At 36.3% G+C, this 14004-nt stretch overlaps 2 protein-coding genes across 11 annotated transcripts in view; one reads left to right on the top strand and one right to left on the bottom strand.

Annotated features, from left to right (window-relative positions):
* The window catches only part of LOC113501737 (6-phosphofructo-2-kinase/fructose-2,6-bisphosphatase), a 31509-nt gene extending 29827 nt beyond the window's left edge, over positions 1–1682 (bottom strand). For both annotated transcript variants that reach the window (XM_026882947.1, XM_026882948.1), the window contains exon 1: positions 1428–1682. In XM_026882947.1, the coding sequence (XP_026738748.1) occupies positions 1428–1599 (172 nt within the window). In that variant the 5' untranslated portion in view covers positions 1600–1682. The remainder of the gene's footprint in view (positions 1–1427) is intronic.
* A 107-nt stretch (positions 1683–1789) lies between these two features.
* LOC113501738 lies at positions 1790–11713 on the top strand. Of its 9 annotated transcripts, none has more exons than XM_026882953.1 (6): positions 1790–2054; positions 4849–4995; positions 5311–5581; positions 6209–6297; positions 7239–7455; positions 7795–11713. In XM_026882953.1, exons 3-6 carry the CDS (start codon positions 5327–5329, stop codon positions 7939–7941), a joined length of 708 nt encoding a protein of 235 aa, XP_026738754.1. In that variant the 5' UTR covers positions 1790–2054; positions 4849–4995; positions 5311–5326; the 3' UTR covers positions 7942–11713. The 9 variants fall into 9 exon arrangements, with proteins under 9 accessions (XP_026738754.1, XP_026738756.1, XP_026738755.1 ...); XM_026882955.1 differs by lacking the exon at positions 1790–2054 and adding an exon at positions 2623–3037; XM_026882954.1 differs by lacking the exon at positions 1790–2054 and adding an exon at positions 2623–3299.
* Positions 11714–14004: the final 2291 nt, after the last annotated feature.

Here is a 14004-nt window from a genome sequence, read left to right as displayed (position 1 = left end):
CAGTGATACTGTATGTTATTTTTATATCGATATATCTTTATACTACATATACAACATATTACATAGTTCACCTTTATGGACCCATTTCGGGAAAACTTTTGCTAATGACCACATTTATTAACTTTATCGTCAACTAAAATAAAGGCCAAAAGTAGGTTTTGTTCACTCACTCTTTTAAAATAAAAAATAGGTTCTTTGTTTAAATACTCGCAACAATAACAGAAAAAAATCTAGATTCGAAAGACTCTACATTATTCATTTATTTTTACCTACAAATCCAATGAACTCGGCTTTCACAATTAAAGCTATTTCCACGAATATTGACCTCTGTTTAAAGTGACCAATAGGTATAAAGTGATAATGACAAATACTTGTTTATCGTAACTTGGTATAGAGACTACTATAGTTGTGTATAATGAGCGATCGATTACAAGTCACATGATGACTTGACTCGCCTAACATGTATTGTGGGTCAACAAATCACAAGGTCGTGGACCGCGTTTCGTTATCATTTTGTGTTTTTATTATGATGCTGTGTATTGTTTAGTTACTTAATAACCTCTAAAGCAGATTTAGGATCATCAACAAAAAGGAGAGCCTCTCACACTTAATGCATTACTGTTTGTTTACTGTCAAAAAAAATGTACTCACTCTATTGCCATCAAGAAAATTTAAAGTTTATTAAATAAGCACCGAAAGAAGACACAAAATGTCGAGTTCCTTTTGGGACACAACAAAAAAAATAAACAGTAATGTAACTATTATCCTTAAACAAATTGAAATATACGACATTTAAAACTAAGTGCTAATATTTAAACAAAGCATTCTTTTAAACAATGCAGTCACAATAATTAGCTAATTTGAAAAGAGAACAACGACTCTGTGTGACTGGTTGATAACAAAACCTGCTATAATGACAGTGTATGTGTGTATTTGCACAAAGTTTATTGATTATCTCATAAGGAATAGGTACCTACGTAAGACAATTTAATGCTCACACTGTGTCATACAATATGAGATACTAGACTGAGATAACTCAGCCTCACTTATTTAACATACGTAGGTATAGGGAAAATGTAGCTATTTTGTACCATTATGGCATGTTTTATTCATTGTTATTCAATATAAATATATAACAGGCCTCTATTGTATCGAGTTTAGTTCGTTTAACATATCTGTGATAAGTTCTATTGTATCTCGATAAGAATACCGCTAACCGAACGACTGCAGAGTTCTTAATCGATACACAATGATACATCGCGAGAGGAAATAAAATAATAGTTCCGTTCGCGAGTAGAACGCACCGCGAATTACAGCCGCCGCGCACGGGAAGACACGCCAGTGGGCCTGCAGCTGTCACAAACTCGCGCGTCCGGCGTATTTTTAGTCCGACAGATCTATTATTCTATAGCCGCGTTCATAGTTACCTCGTATAGGGAACGGCTTTGTCATAATAGTCTCCGTGGTCGGCGGCAGCAGCCGCTGAGTCTCCGGCGACATCACACTCGGGCACAGATTCAACTCATTTTTTTTACTGTCACTTGTATTATTGACGCCGCCGCGAAGTCGCAGCGACGGCGACCCGTTTGCCACGTCCATCTGCGTGTGCTATCGAAGCATGACTGGCCTCGCTCGGGCTGTGCGCGCTCGGCTCTGCGCGTTCGGCTGCGCTGTCCACGCGACAGCTGATCGCCGGACTCTATGGAGCAAGGTGTCGGCTGAGACGGAGATATGTCGTGTGATTGCATCTGTGTGATGGGAAGGTGTTCAAGTGCAAGGGCAGTCAGTCGGGCAGGCGGTGTCAGCGGCGCGTCACACGGGCCTGGCAGCTCGCCATACCACCGACGTAAACACTTCCGAACGCCGCGCTGTTCCTGTTATAGACGGGGATAGCGCTCCGATACAATACCTACGAATCTTACGATACACAAATACATTGTAAATGAATTGAGCTTTGATAACACAGTCCGCGCTATAGGATCATTTGGAAAGCGGCTTAACAGCTCCTCATTCGTGAAATTGAGACTCTACATGTTCACCTACTCTATCAGGGAGTCAGTATTATTTATTACAAACTCGAAGCTTCTTCTTGTGGCGTCTCACGCACTTCATCTTATTCTCTGCCTGATTTTCAGCAGTCATCTTAGTCAAGAAGTTATTTTGAATGACGTCACGAGTAATAAAGAGCGGGAATTCCTAGATAATTAAATCATTTGCTATCTAAAGCAATGACAAATAAATAATTAAAAATATTATTATATGAGCGGATTAGAGGTTTCATGATATCAGATAAAATTAGTGGTTTTAGGAAGAGAGTTATCCTTAAGTCGTGTGAAGTATTTTATTCATTAAGTTCGATACTCTTTGCTCTCTTGGGTAAACCTTTCCCGGTTTCGGATGTTAATCAATCAATCTTGATGTTACTTATGTAAAAAAACACAAGTACAGCGGTCATTTTAATAATCTTTATGTACAGATCAGGGCCCCAATTCTGCTATTTACAATAAAAATGTCACTTTCGTATTCTCTTAAGCATTTTTCCTACGCAATAATTGGAAATGTAGTATGGGACGGTACCCTCAAGGTCAATACAATGAGTTCTCAATTATTGTGTTGGCATAATGCTGAACAGAATAGGAATAATTTCAAATTTAATCCAATTGCCATTCATTCATCTGCCAATGTAATTAGCAGGATCGGGATCGGAACTCTACAAAATAATAAAGCAACATAATTTCGATCAAACCTCTGTTTTGTCATTAAAAACTGAGTTGATTCAGTGCTTTCGCAACTCTACTGAACACATTATTATTGTTTTGTTATCACTATCATGATATCAGTCGACTGGTTTTGAAACTAAGGTGTGTGTCCTATTGTCCTTAAGAGAAGGCACAAACTGCGCACCTGAGGAACGTACCCATTGTTGTATTTTTTTTGGACTTTTGAAATATTGTGAAATATTGTATCCGTGAAGATATGGACGAAAAGTTGTCCAGTGACAGACGACACTTGGAAGCTACCGTGAAGTATTTTCCACGTAGGTTTGCAGCTTTTAAATAATGGCAATTTTAACTTTTTTTTCAGCTTGCTAGCTTATCGGGAGCTGCCTCAAAATTGAGTTGCAAAAATCCAATCGGAACGACAAACAACTAAACAAGAAAACGAATGTATGAAATCGTGAGAAAATGAAGCGTTGGCGTTGTGTGTTTCTATTCAACTACCTGAGAACTGTACCCGCGCTGAAATTGCCAACTTCTAATATTGGCAAATTCTTAGTAACCAAAATATTATTTGGATAGGTCATTACTGTAATTTTCTGTAAACAACAAATACAAAATACAACACTGTTTACTACTGTTCCTTTATCATCATTACGTAGTTTCTAAAGACACATTGTGCTCATTTGCTATCACACCACAGTTCTCGACCTGTGGAACAATGGGCGGGTTTATGCAACTCGATACTTTTCCTAGATAAATAAAGTTAATCATATTCTGTGAATAGATAGGCATTAATTTGTAGGCACTTTGTACGTAGGTACGTACTTATCCGGCTTATTTACCTAACCTAATGTTAGGCGTATTCGAGTTTTGTAAGGGCGAAATGCTGTCAAAGAATACTTAATATTACAAGTAGTACCTATAGTATAGTAATGATAACAGTGTTGTCTATACGAAATTTAAAGCTGTTTCTGCCTAGATCACTGAATTGCTGTTGTCTTCAAGCTATTTGCTCTTATGATCTATCAACCTGAAACTTGCCAGGAGTAGTAATGAGTGCTACCGGAAAAAGCCGTTGTATTTTGAATTGTCACTAATGTTTGACGTCTTAAAGTCTGTCGCTACATTCCATCTTGACTGCTATGGGTATGCTTATTAGTTCTTAATTAAACCGTCTTATATCCACTAATAGTCCGTCGGTACCTCGATACCTGTGATTACGGAGATGAAGGCTGTCTTTTAACGGTATATGATGTCTTATCCCGTAAGCGGTTTTGAACTTAATAGCTTAGTAAGTTTCCAAGAAAAAATAACTGTGACCTAGATCAAAAGACTTTTAGTTAATGAAGTTTCACTACGGGAGCTCCGTATTAAAGTAAATGAGTAACACTACTTTCTAGAATTAAATGACAACAAGGGCTAAGTGCGGAAGAAAACTCACTTAGGTTTAATGTGTTTAGTTTAGCTTTTGTTAGGTGCTTATTTTGGGTGAGAAAATGCACTTGCATTTATATAACTATGCCGTTTTTGATAGTAACTATCGTGAGAATGATTCAATATTAAACGATGTAACGGTTTACTCATGCGTATTGATCGGGGTGGCCCTAACTAGGCTCCAATTCTGCTATTTATAATAGCCGATCAATAAATGAAATTAGCTTAAAATGTCAATTTTTGTATTATCTTAAGCATTTTTCTACACAAAAATTGTAAATTCAGTACGGGACGGTATACTCAAGGTCAATACAATTAGGCTACAATTATTGTATTGGCAAAATCCTTATGGAATAGGAATAATTTCAAATTTTATCCAATTGCCATTCATTCATCGGCCATTGTAAAATAGCATAATCGGGGCCCTGTTCTACTCGCGATCCCGCCCCGTCGCTCATTATTAAGGACTCCGTTTGGGTCCGAAACTAGTAAACCATTACATCATTTAATAACTTTGCCGTTTTTCTAACTATTTAATTCTCCAATAAATATTATTTGACTTCAAATCTAAGATGTTCCAGACACATAATTTGTTTGGGATATACCCTAATACGCGATCGAAACATTGACTATTTGCATTCGAGTTATAAATTTTTCGTCTCTTTTTTTTTTCATGGTTGCCTAATATATGCAGACGGGTGAGGGCGTCGTGGTGTTTGTCGCATGGCAACCAGCACGTATCGACCAGACTTTGGGTTTACGCAACCGTTTCGCAGAACTTGTGCTACATTCGCACTTATACGTGATATTAGACGCGTCTCTCCGAGATTTGTGGATTCGTGTGAGTTTGGACAATACCTAGCTTATGTGTGCCTTGCATATGTGTGCTTTTAAATGTTGATGTCGATTTTCTAAGTAAACAATAAGTAGTTATTACAGGTGATCCAAAGCCACTTCAATTAGTTACGAGTATTTCCTTATTACATTTTTGGAAAATAAAATTACATGTGCTCTACCTTTTTCAAACTAAATAGTTAGCCAAGACCTACAACAGAAGAAGTCGTCTGCTTCTTTTGACAATTCTTGATACTTTACTTGATAATTCTTCAACAAAATATAACAATCACATAATAATTCAGATGTTCTCTATTTCCAGGAATCTAAACAGACACATGAACATGTTCGACTCTCTTCTCAACTCGATTCCGAAGAATCGTCTGGATTACGTCAACGATCTGGAGATCCCCGACTATACGTTATCTCCTTACATCTGGACGGACCTGGACGACTCCCTCTCCACCATCAGCGAGAGCATTGTGAGTGGCGGGCCGGAGCAGTGTGAACGGGGATCTATCAACACTGCCTCTAGTATACCGCTGTCTAGAGCCATGACTGATTCTGATATTGATTATGATCGGTATAAAAGGGTGAGCTGTTGGTATACATGGCTGTTCGAATTTACCTACAGGAAGTATCGAAAGAAATACTCTTTCTTTGTCTTGTCTTATTTTTTTTCATCTTTCCTAACAGTATTTGACCCTTAGGTGGCACTTTGCATGTACTATTTACTTCCTGGTTGTAGGTCTAGTTTTGAAATCCAGCAATTTTTTTTTATATTTGAATATAAGTTAATATCTCTAGAAATTATAAGAAAGGTCCGTTTACTCAAGTTTATCATAAAAATTCAACTGCATAACGACAAAATTCGTCATACATGCATAGATGCTCTAAGTATGTATGACGAATTGACGAAATGACGAATTTTTGACGCTTACTCACTTATGTTTTATCTAAAGACATGCAAGTGTCTTTAGATAAAATATAAGAACTTTATAGTTTTTGTCATCATGATTATGTAACCATCTAGAAAAATTAAAGTTCACTTGAAACAAGTAGAAACTTCATGAATTTCCGGAATAAGTCGATATTATTTACAGTAAGCACGTAATAACATTGAAGTGAAAGTGCAGTTTTGACCTTCCCCAACCTTCACGCAGTGTGTGAGGCCAGATAATTGTATAATGTCATGATTCAAGACGGCTGGTTTTTTCTAGTACCGGCGGCTGAACTACAGCAACCCCTGGGATCATATGCGGTACGCCATGGAGCGGTTCCCGACGGACTATGTCGCTAAACTTAACAGGTAGGAAATAAGGATATTTTGCTAGGACTTATATTAAAAAGAAACAACTCTGGCAATAAGCGACATACCGCCCACGATACTCCCCTGTTGGCCAGAGCCTCCCTCTTCTCTTTCTGTATTCATCTGTTCATAGCAGTAGTGCTGAGAAGAACTGGTTCTTCTTATAAAAGTTATTCGGCTGGTGTTCAGAAGTTATTTAAACCTAGAATTAAGGTGCTTCTGAATATTATCTTGAATCACTACATAATGTTTAGCGTCCTCCACCGACATTAGACCTACATTCACAAAGAAAATTTTAACATGGACATCTATATGAACGCTGATTGAGGTAAAGCAAATTTATAAACGGTAAAATACTATCATCGTTATTACGTAAAACTTCTTATTTATCAATGATTGAAAGGGAGAATAATTTGCCCTACATTTATATGTAAAAGCAATAAACTAGTGAGTTCGAAACAAAACAATCATTCATAGCAGATTACAATACGAGAGGTCTTATCACAACGTGATCGTGTGCCGATAACAACATAAGTACCTAGCTTTATCAGTACATCCATCTACATCTTTAATGAAATGTAAACACTCACTTGGCTATATGTAAAAGTACTGAGTTGTAAGAAAATCTTTAAAGTACGAACAGCCTGAAATGTGTTCGATAGAGCTTGTGGCTATGAAATAGATATCTCCTTCACTATGACGTGTCTCTTCCCTGAATATTTTCTCCCTAGCAAAAAATAAATCAATACCTTCTTCCTCCTTCGTCTGAGCACCTTAAAAAGTCGTAAAGGATGAATCGCGGTTCTCTCCAGTAAGTCCTGTGTAGCGAATCTTCAAAAACTAAACTTGGTAGCTCAAATTGAATCAATTACTCTCGGATTGTAATTTTTGAAGAACTATATCAACCATACAAATTCAAGTTAGAATTATGCCATCCCCAGGTACATGCCAACGGACACAACGGTGGCGGCAGCTGAGCGACCTTATGGCTACATCACTTATAATGACGATGTGCGTCGTAGGATGAAGAGGTACTTCGACGAGGAGTGCACCTTCCTCACGCGTGATGACCCTGGCTTGCTGGAACTGAAGGACGCTGTGAGGAAGTTAGACCTCAAGGCCATCGACTTGGAGGCTTGTGACTTAGATCACATGAGAGTGAGTAAAGGGTTGGTAGCAAAACGTTTAGATATTTGGTGATCAATTTTGCTTTCGATGTAACTTTTTACTGTTGCATGGAGTTAAAATTTTCTAATCTTATAGAAGTGTTGTGACTGTTGTTGTTGCCGACTCCTAAACAAAATGTGTTGAAATGAGGAATTATAATTGCCAGGTATTCTATACTGTACAGTTCGTACTACTTCATACCATGAATAATTAAATATCATCGGAATGATTCATTCAGGAGACATTTTTCCATTGCTTTTCATTTGCTCATAGCTGAAAGATTCAGCCGCGATTTGTCACTAACTTACTAACGTTACTGTTTGATTTCAGAGCCTAGACTACTACTACAGATATTATCCGTACGACTATTGGTGGTGGTCACCAACGTACTCCAGATACAGACGACGTTATTACCCAAGCTATTTAAACAGCAGATATTACAAATATAAGTACACTTATCCAAGTTATTATCTGTAGTTCCATTCATAATGGGCTTGGTTTCTCGAGCCCTGTAGAGTATATTCAAGGTCACATAGAAGCAGAGCATTGTGCAATATATTGGATGAAATACATATTTTTATGTTGTATGTATATGCTGTCAATTACACATAGGTCAGCACGACAAATATCAATGTGCACAATATCCTACAAGTTCGATCTGACAAGCATTGTGTGATCCGCACATCCATTGTTCAAGGATAGGAGACCCTTTTGTCCTTATGTATATGAACACTAAGTGAAGAAACTCACTGTAGAGTCTAGATCGCCTACAAATTAGTTGCGCGAGGAAGCGCTGCAGTGGCGCCACTGTGGTGAGGACACCGCACCACTACAAGTTCTTGTATTAAGCACTAACACGAGAAATAAAAAAATACTTAACACCTGTTGAAAAAACGTTCCTATGAGTATTTAGTATAAGGTTTAAAATAAAACATTTTATTTGTGTAAAATGTAGTTTTAATGGGAATGACCTCCAACATCAGCTACAACAATGTACTTAACATCTGTACTACGACGGGCATCACAATTCGTATGTACTTAACGCAATCTTAAACAATATGAGGACAGCGAGACATATTTTTAACATTGAATAATGTAACCATGTAAGTTTGATTTATTAGCTTCTGTATTTATTACAGTGCAGGTTAATTTAATCAAATGTATTTTTTTAACATTTATCTTGTTATTTGATAGAATATTATTTTTTTTAAGTCTGCTTAAACCCATTTTTATATTAAAACTCAATAAAGTAGATATACCATAGAAACAACTGAAATATTTATTTTATTTGGTAAATACGAAAAGAATGAAATTAAGTTAAAAGTTTAACATCGATGTAGAACTAATTGATGATGATATTGGTGTAGTCTGTGCAGCGTTTTACTTTAAAAACTTGACGTTTTGAAACTATTAATAGATGTTAATGGTGACATTTATTTTAGTCCTTTGAACGATTTTGACGCTGCACCAAAGTGAAACCAACTCACTGAAATAAATGACTGTTATTATTATTATTAGTATTTATATGGTCACTAGAATTAGCTTCATCAAAAATTACGGTAGGTAGTAATTTCGCTGTCCTCAAAAATAAACATATTAAAATAGAAAAACAATACATAATTCAACATAAAAATCATATTGCACATATTTTTTTGGAATACAATTGCGATCCGATAACATCGTAAATAAAACATATTTGGTGTAACCACTGCTATCAGTCAAGAGCAACACATATTATGCGCAATGTACTGTGGTTTAATATACAGCCAGACGTTGGGAAGAATGCATGAATTTTAAAAATCAACAAGAAAACCTTTTTGCTCGTGAAAAAAACTTTTTTTAAAATCATTTTGTTCTATGCAGTCTGTCTAGCGCAGGATGCCTTCAGATCCCGCTGTTTTGTGTGCGAGCCACTGCTGCCACACAACTATATAGAGTTTCAGATAGACGCGCGATGAATATTAGTACCTATTTGGGTATCGGAAACTTCCGTCGACAAGTGTAAAAAGGGTGTAATGTAAAAGAGTCTGGTCGCATATGCTAAAAGGAATTTAAGTTGCATTCCTCACAAGTCATGGCTTTACAATTTAGGACACCTCCAAATGTTTAGAGATTTGAAATATAAAACACTTTCTGATAATTTGTTTACTGCCATTTTAGTCAGTTTTATCGTAAGACATAAAAATTTTAGAACAGAAAATGACATATTAAGAACAATATCAAATAGGTGTTCATTGTATATCAATTCTAACATTGTGAAATTGAAATTGAATACAACATTGCACTTGTGGGATCTCACTTCCACAACTTGCCATTGAAGCTCTTGCAAATTTAGATCATTTCTCATTTATATACATCGAATGATAAAATACAGTCAAATAAACTGACTTCAATGGCAGTGAACAAATGCAGTTTAAAAGAAAATGAAGTTTCTAAACGTAATGAAGAAAAGTGGCATAATAAAATAAGTTGTTTAACTTAAACTTGATGAACATTAAAATAAACATTTTGTGTGCAGATCTATGGAATAAAATATCAAGAGTCTTACAGTAGAAATGCGAATAAACAAAGAATAATATTTTTTGGTAACACATTATCCACAGTGAGTTTATACAAGTATAGTAATTAATATTTAGTAGGATAATGTACGGATAACTTTAATTCTTATGCGTCTAGGACTGACAAAAAATAAGTGGAATAGAAAACTTTTTTTCATGTATTTGATGTAAGGAATATCATGACCATATAAAAAAAACCTTAAAGTAATTATGAATTTCTCAGATATTTATTCCAATAAATACCGTTGTTTTACTTGTATAAACTGACTGTGGTATTATAATCACTTAATAGCGAATAAATAACCGATTCGCTGCCCTCACAAATTGGACGTGCTTAATTATAAAAGGCGATCTTAACCTAAAGTAATATTATTACTTTAATATAAAGTAAAATCGAGATACATATGTCGGAGGCGACGGCGGCAGCTGTGCATCCGTTAAGCTAAGGATACTGACGAAATGATGCGTTATACTTCGCCCATACAACTCTGGTCTCAACATAAACCTACTATATAATATCACAACACATCGAACTTACCGTTTACGTGCAACTGTTTAACTGGTTCTCAGTATCCTGAGCTTAAACATACACCTTCATAAATACCCGAAGATTCATACATTCATAATACGAATCGTTGCAAATAGCACTATAATATAATATATATTACGTCTTTTGTACGAGAATTATTTCTACTAGTGCACAAACTGAAAACAGAGACAGAATAACATTGAATCCACAAAAATATATTTTTCGACATCTCTCTACGCATGCATTGTTGTCGCGAAGTTATGCGATCGAATCCGAATGATCGTTGCTTGTTCCGGATTAGAACGACCCGATCGATTCCGATTTCGATCGGTGAAGTCAGAGCACCAAAATCCGTTTGGATCATATTTCTCATCAATTAAATCGGATTGATGAAGCTGACCAATTTAACAGATAATATTAAATCGGTCAAATCATCAAATGTATTTCAATCAAGTAAATTATTTAGCAATATAAAACTAGGAGTAACTAAGTCAGAGCATTGCTGAATAATTGACTTGTGTATCCACCATAATAAAAACTAAAAAGCAGGCAATACACTTGCGAAATCTATGAAACATGCGCTAAATTACTGAAAAGCAAACGAAATACTGTAAAAGTGCAATTGGCAGTGGCCTGTGGCTCCTCGGCCCGTCGACCCTTTAACACCAACTTATAATACAAATTAGTTCCAATTCCTGACGACAACATCCCACTATCAGTTAAAAAGCCTTACAAACCGTTCATAACATCCAATGTTCCGTAAAATACGCGTTTTTATCGATTGTTCATAAATGAAAATTGAGAAACATTTTTCCACTAATGACCAATCGATAAATCTTCTTTCGTTTGTGTACGGCATCAATATCAACCGATAAACAAAGACAACTGCATTAACCACACAACCATCATTCACACATTACTTTGCTAATTCACCATATCATTACACCGTTGTCTTGATATAATCACCATTCTTTTTTAATATACAACAACATTCTCACTCTGTCGTGTTAACAAAACCATATCACTTTGAAGGTAGTCAATTTGATCTTACGTATGCAAAATATGCAACGCAGTATGATTGCAGTGTGCAGGGCCGGATCTAGGGGCCCAGGGGCCCCGAGGAACTTGGTTCAAGTGAAAAATTTATCGAGCTTTTTTTTAGATGCCTACTTTGGTGGTGGGCCCCTAGGCACTGCCCTAAAGTGCCTTATGGATAATGAGATACTTTGCCTACCACGCTATGTAGAGCGCCATCTAGTTTTTATCACTGCAACTGTTTTACTTTTAGCGTTGACTTGACCCGCAGGCACTATAATGCATTGCATAGGTATGATCAAGTTGTCTCTATGTTCATCTCTCATACTACCTCGTGTGTATGCAATGTCTCCCCCCTATCCCTCTCATCAGTGCAGTCTTCTCACCGTTTCGTTCGCGCCCTCTACGCTAGCGTTCAACAACTAGTCTAGTACAACACTTAGTCTAACAACCATTTTTCACTAAACTACACGCATTCGTTTAGGCTTAGACATTTGCGAATAAGTCTGTCGTCCGAACGACTGGGGTGGTTTGATGCAAAATATTACTGATTTGTTAGTTTTCAGCAGATTATTAATTTAGAACTCAGTTAATTTGTCCTAGTTAACAATAGACAAAACGTATCTGGCAAAAATTGATTTAATTTGTATCATAAACACTAATTTGCTGTTCCAGTTTGATACGGCAACTCAGCAGCAATAGTAGTATTTTGCATCGAACCACTGAAAAGACAAGTCATTACAAATAGGCAGGAGTATCTAAAGTTTGAACCTTTCGCTACAAGCCGCTCTATGTAGATACATTTAACAACTTCTTAGAGAAAGTCACTCTTCAGCGAAAACATCGAGATAGGAGAAGAAAAAGTTTACAAGTAGCAAGTCTGATTAAGGTCAGCACACATTACCGGTAATACACAACACTACAACATTTTAAAAACAATTTTGACCTAACTCGCGACGAATATATTTCTGGTACGCCGGCAATGTGTGCCTGGCCTTATGCACGTTAGGACGGGTTTAGGAAATCTCATATTTACACAATTTTGTCACAATACTGTCACTTTATAATTTGCGTTTCGTCTCTCAACACAAACGTTACTTTGTAAATAATTCAATACCGTTTTTAATACAAAAATATAAATCATTTGATATTTATAATATGTACTTTGAAAGGAAGAGCATGGAATCGAACGGTGCACACTCACGACAGCTGCGTTTTGTGGTCGTATTACAAGGGTCTTAAAGCTGAAATATAAATGGCAACTCACGACCTTATATTCAAAAGCATAAGACGCATTTTCGCTCGACTTTAGATCAAATAGTGTTGCCAAGGCTAAAAATTGTATTGCAACCACAAAAACACAGTAAATAGTAAAGTTAATAGAGTGAAAAGTGCAAGCACAAGACATGACGAACACAACACAGAACAAACAGATGCAGACAAGTCACACATAATTGACACGATAGCACATCGATACGCGAGACGGACGTCGATAGCTGGAGCTACGGACGCACCCGGAAAAATATTCAATAAAACTCTTTAGGACATAAAAAAAACTCTTACGGAGAAGTACAAGCAACCGGTATCGATCGGTAGATAATTAATTAATAGATCAAAAATTTATACAAAACTTTTTGTTATACCTCATATTACATTACATCTTACAACAAGTCAGTTTGTGCCATAATATATTTGGGCCTACATCGCCCAGTTGACAACATAGTTATTTATGTTACTATTTACGTTGACAAAAAAAAACAGCAAAATAAAAAAAAATAAAAAAATACAGTCGAATTGAGAACCTCCTCCTTTTTTTGAAGTCGGTTAATAAATAAGATACTTCGTGCGTCCGAAGCTCCTAACACTTAAACACTATTCGTTAGATGAAGCGAGCACAACGCGGTAGGAATATCCGTTAGTTTAAGATTGCTGGGATTTGATACAACACGACATCCAAACTTAAGGCTTAACTACCCACATTTGTTCATGAAAACTACGATACACGTTGTTATATTAAATCCCACCAAGCGCAATTTCTTTCGATATAGATTTATTTAAATTGTAAATATATAGTTATTTATATCTGAGTGCAAGAACAGTAGGGAAGGTGAGAACACAGAAAGGCAATGAGCTGAACAAGAGAGGAAACTGGCTTGCACGCTTAGAGAGGGTAAAAAGTTAAGAAACAGAGGCTTTTAAAAATTGCATAGCGAGATGTATGTTTAAACCAATTGTATAGGCTCATTTATCTAGCCTTACACAGACTTATATTGATGAAGCGAGTAGCTGAAAAACATAGCCCTGGCTATTCATTCTTGGTCTTTATATTAGTTCTCTATTCAAATTCAGCCTAAAAGAGCTCTTCTTGTTTATATAGTGGGGATAACAAAGGCAGAAGGTGCTCATTTAAAACGGAAA

Source organism: Trichoplusia ni, chromosome 16 (assembly GCF_003590095.1).
Source record: "Trichoplusia ni isolate ovarian cell line Hi5 chromosome 16, tn1, whole genome shotgun sequence".
Taxonomy (NCBI): domain Eukaryota; kingdom Metazoa; phylum Arthropoda; class Insecta; order Lepidoptera; family Noctuidae; genus Trichoplusia; species Trichoplusia ni.
This window is presented reverse-complemented; position numbering and strand designations above follow the sequence as displayed.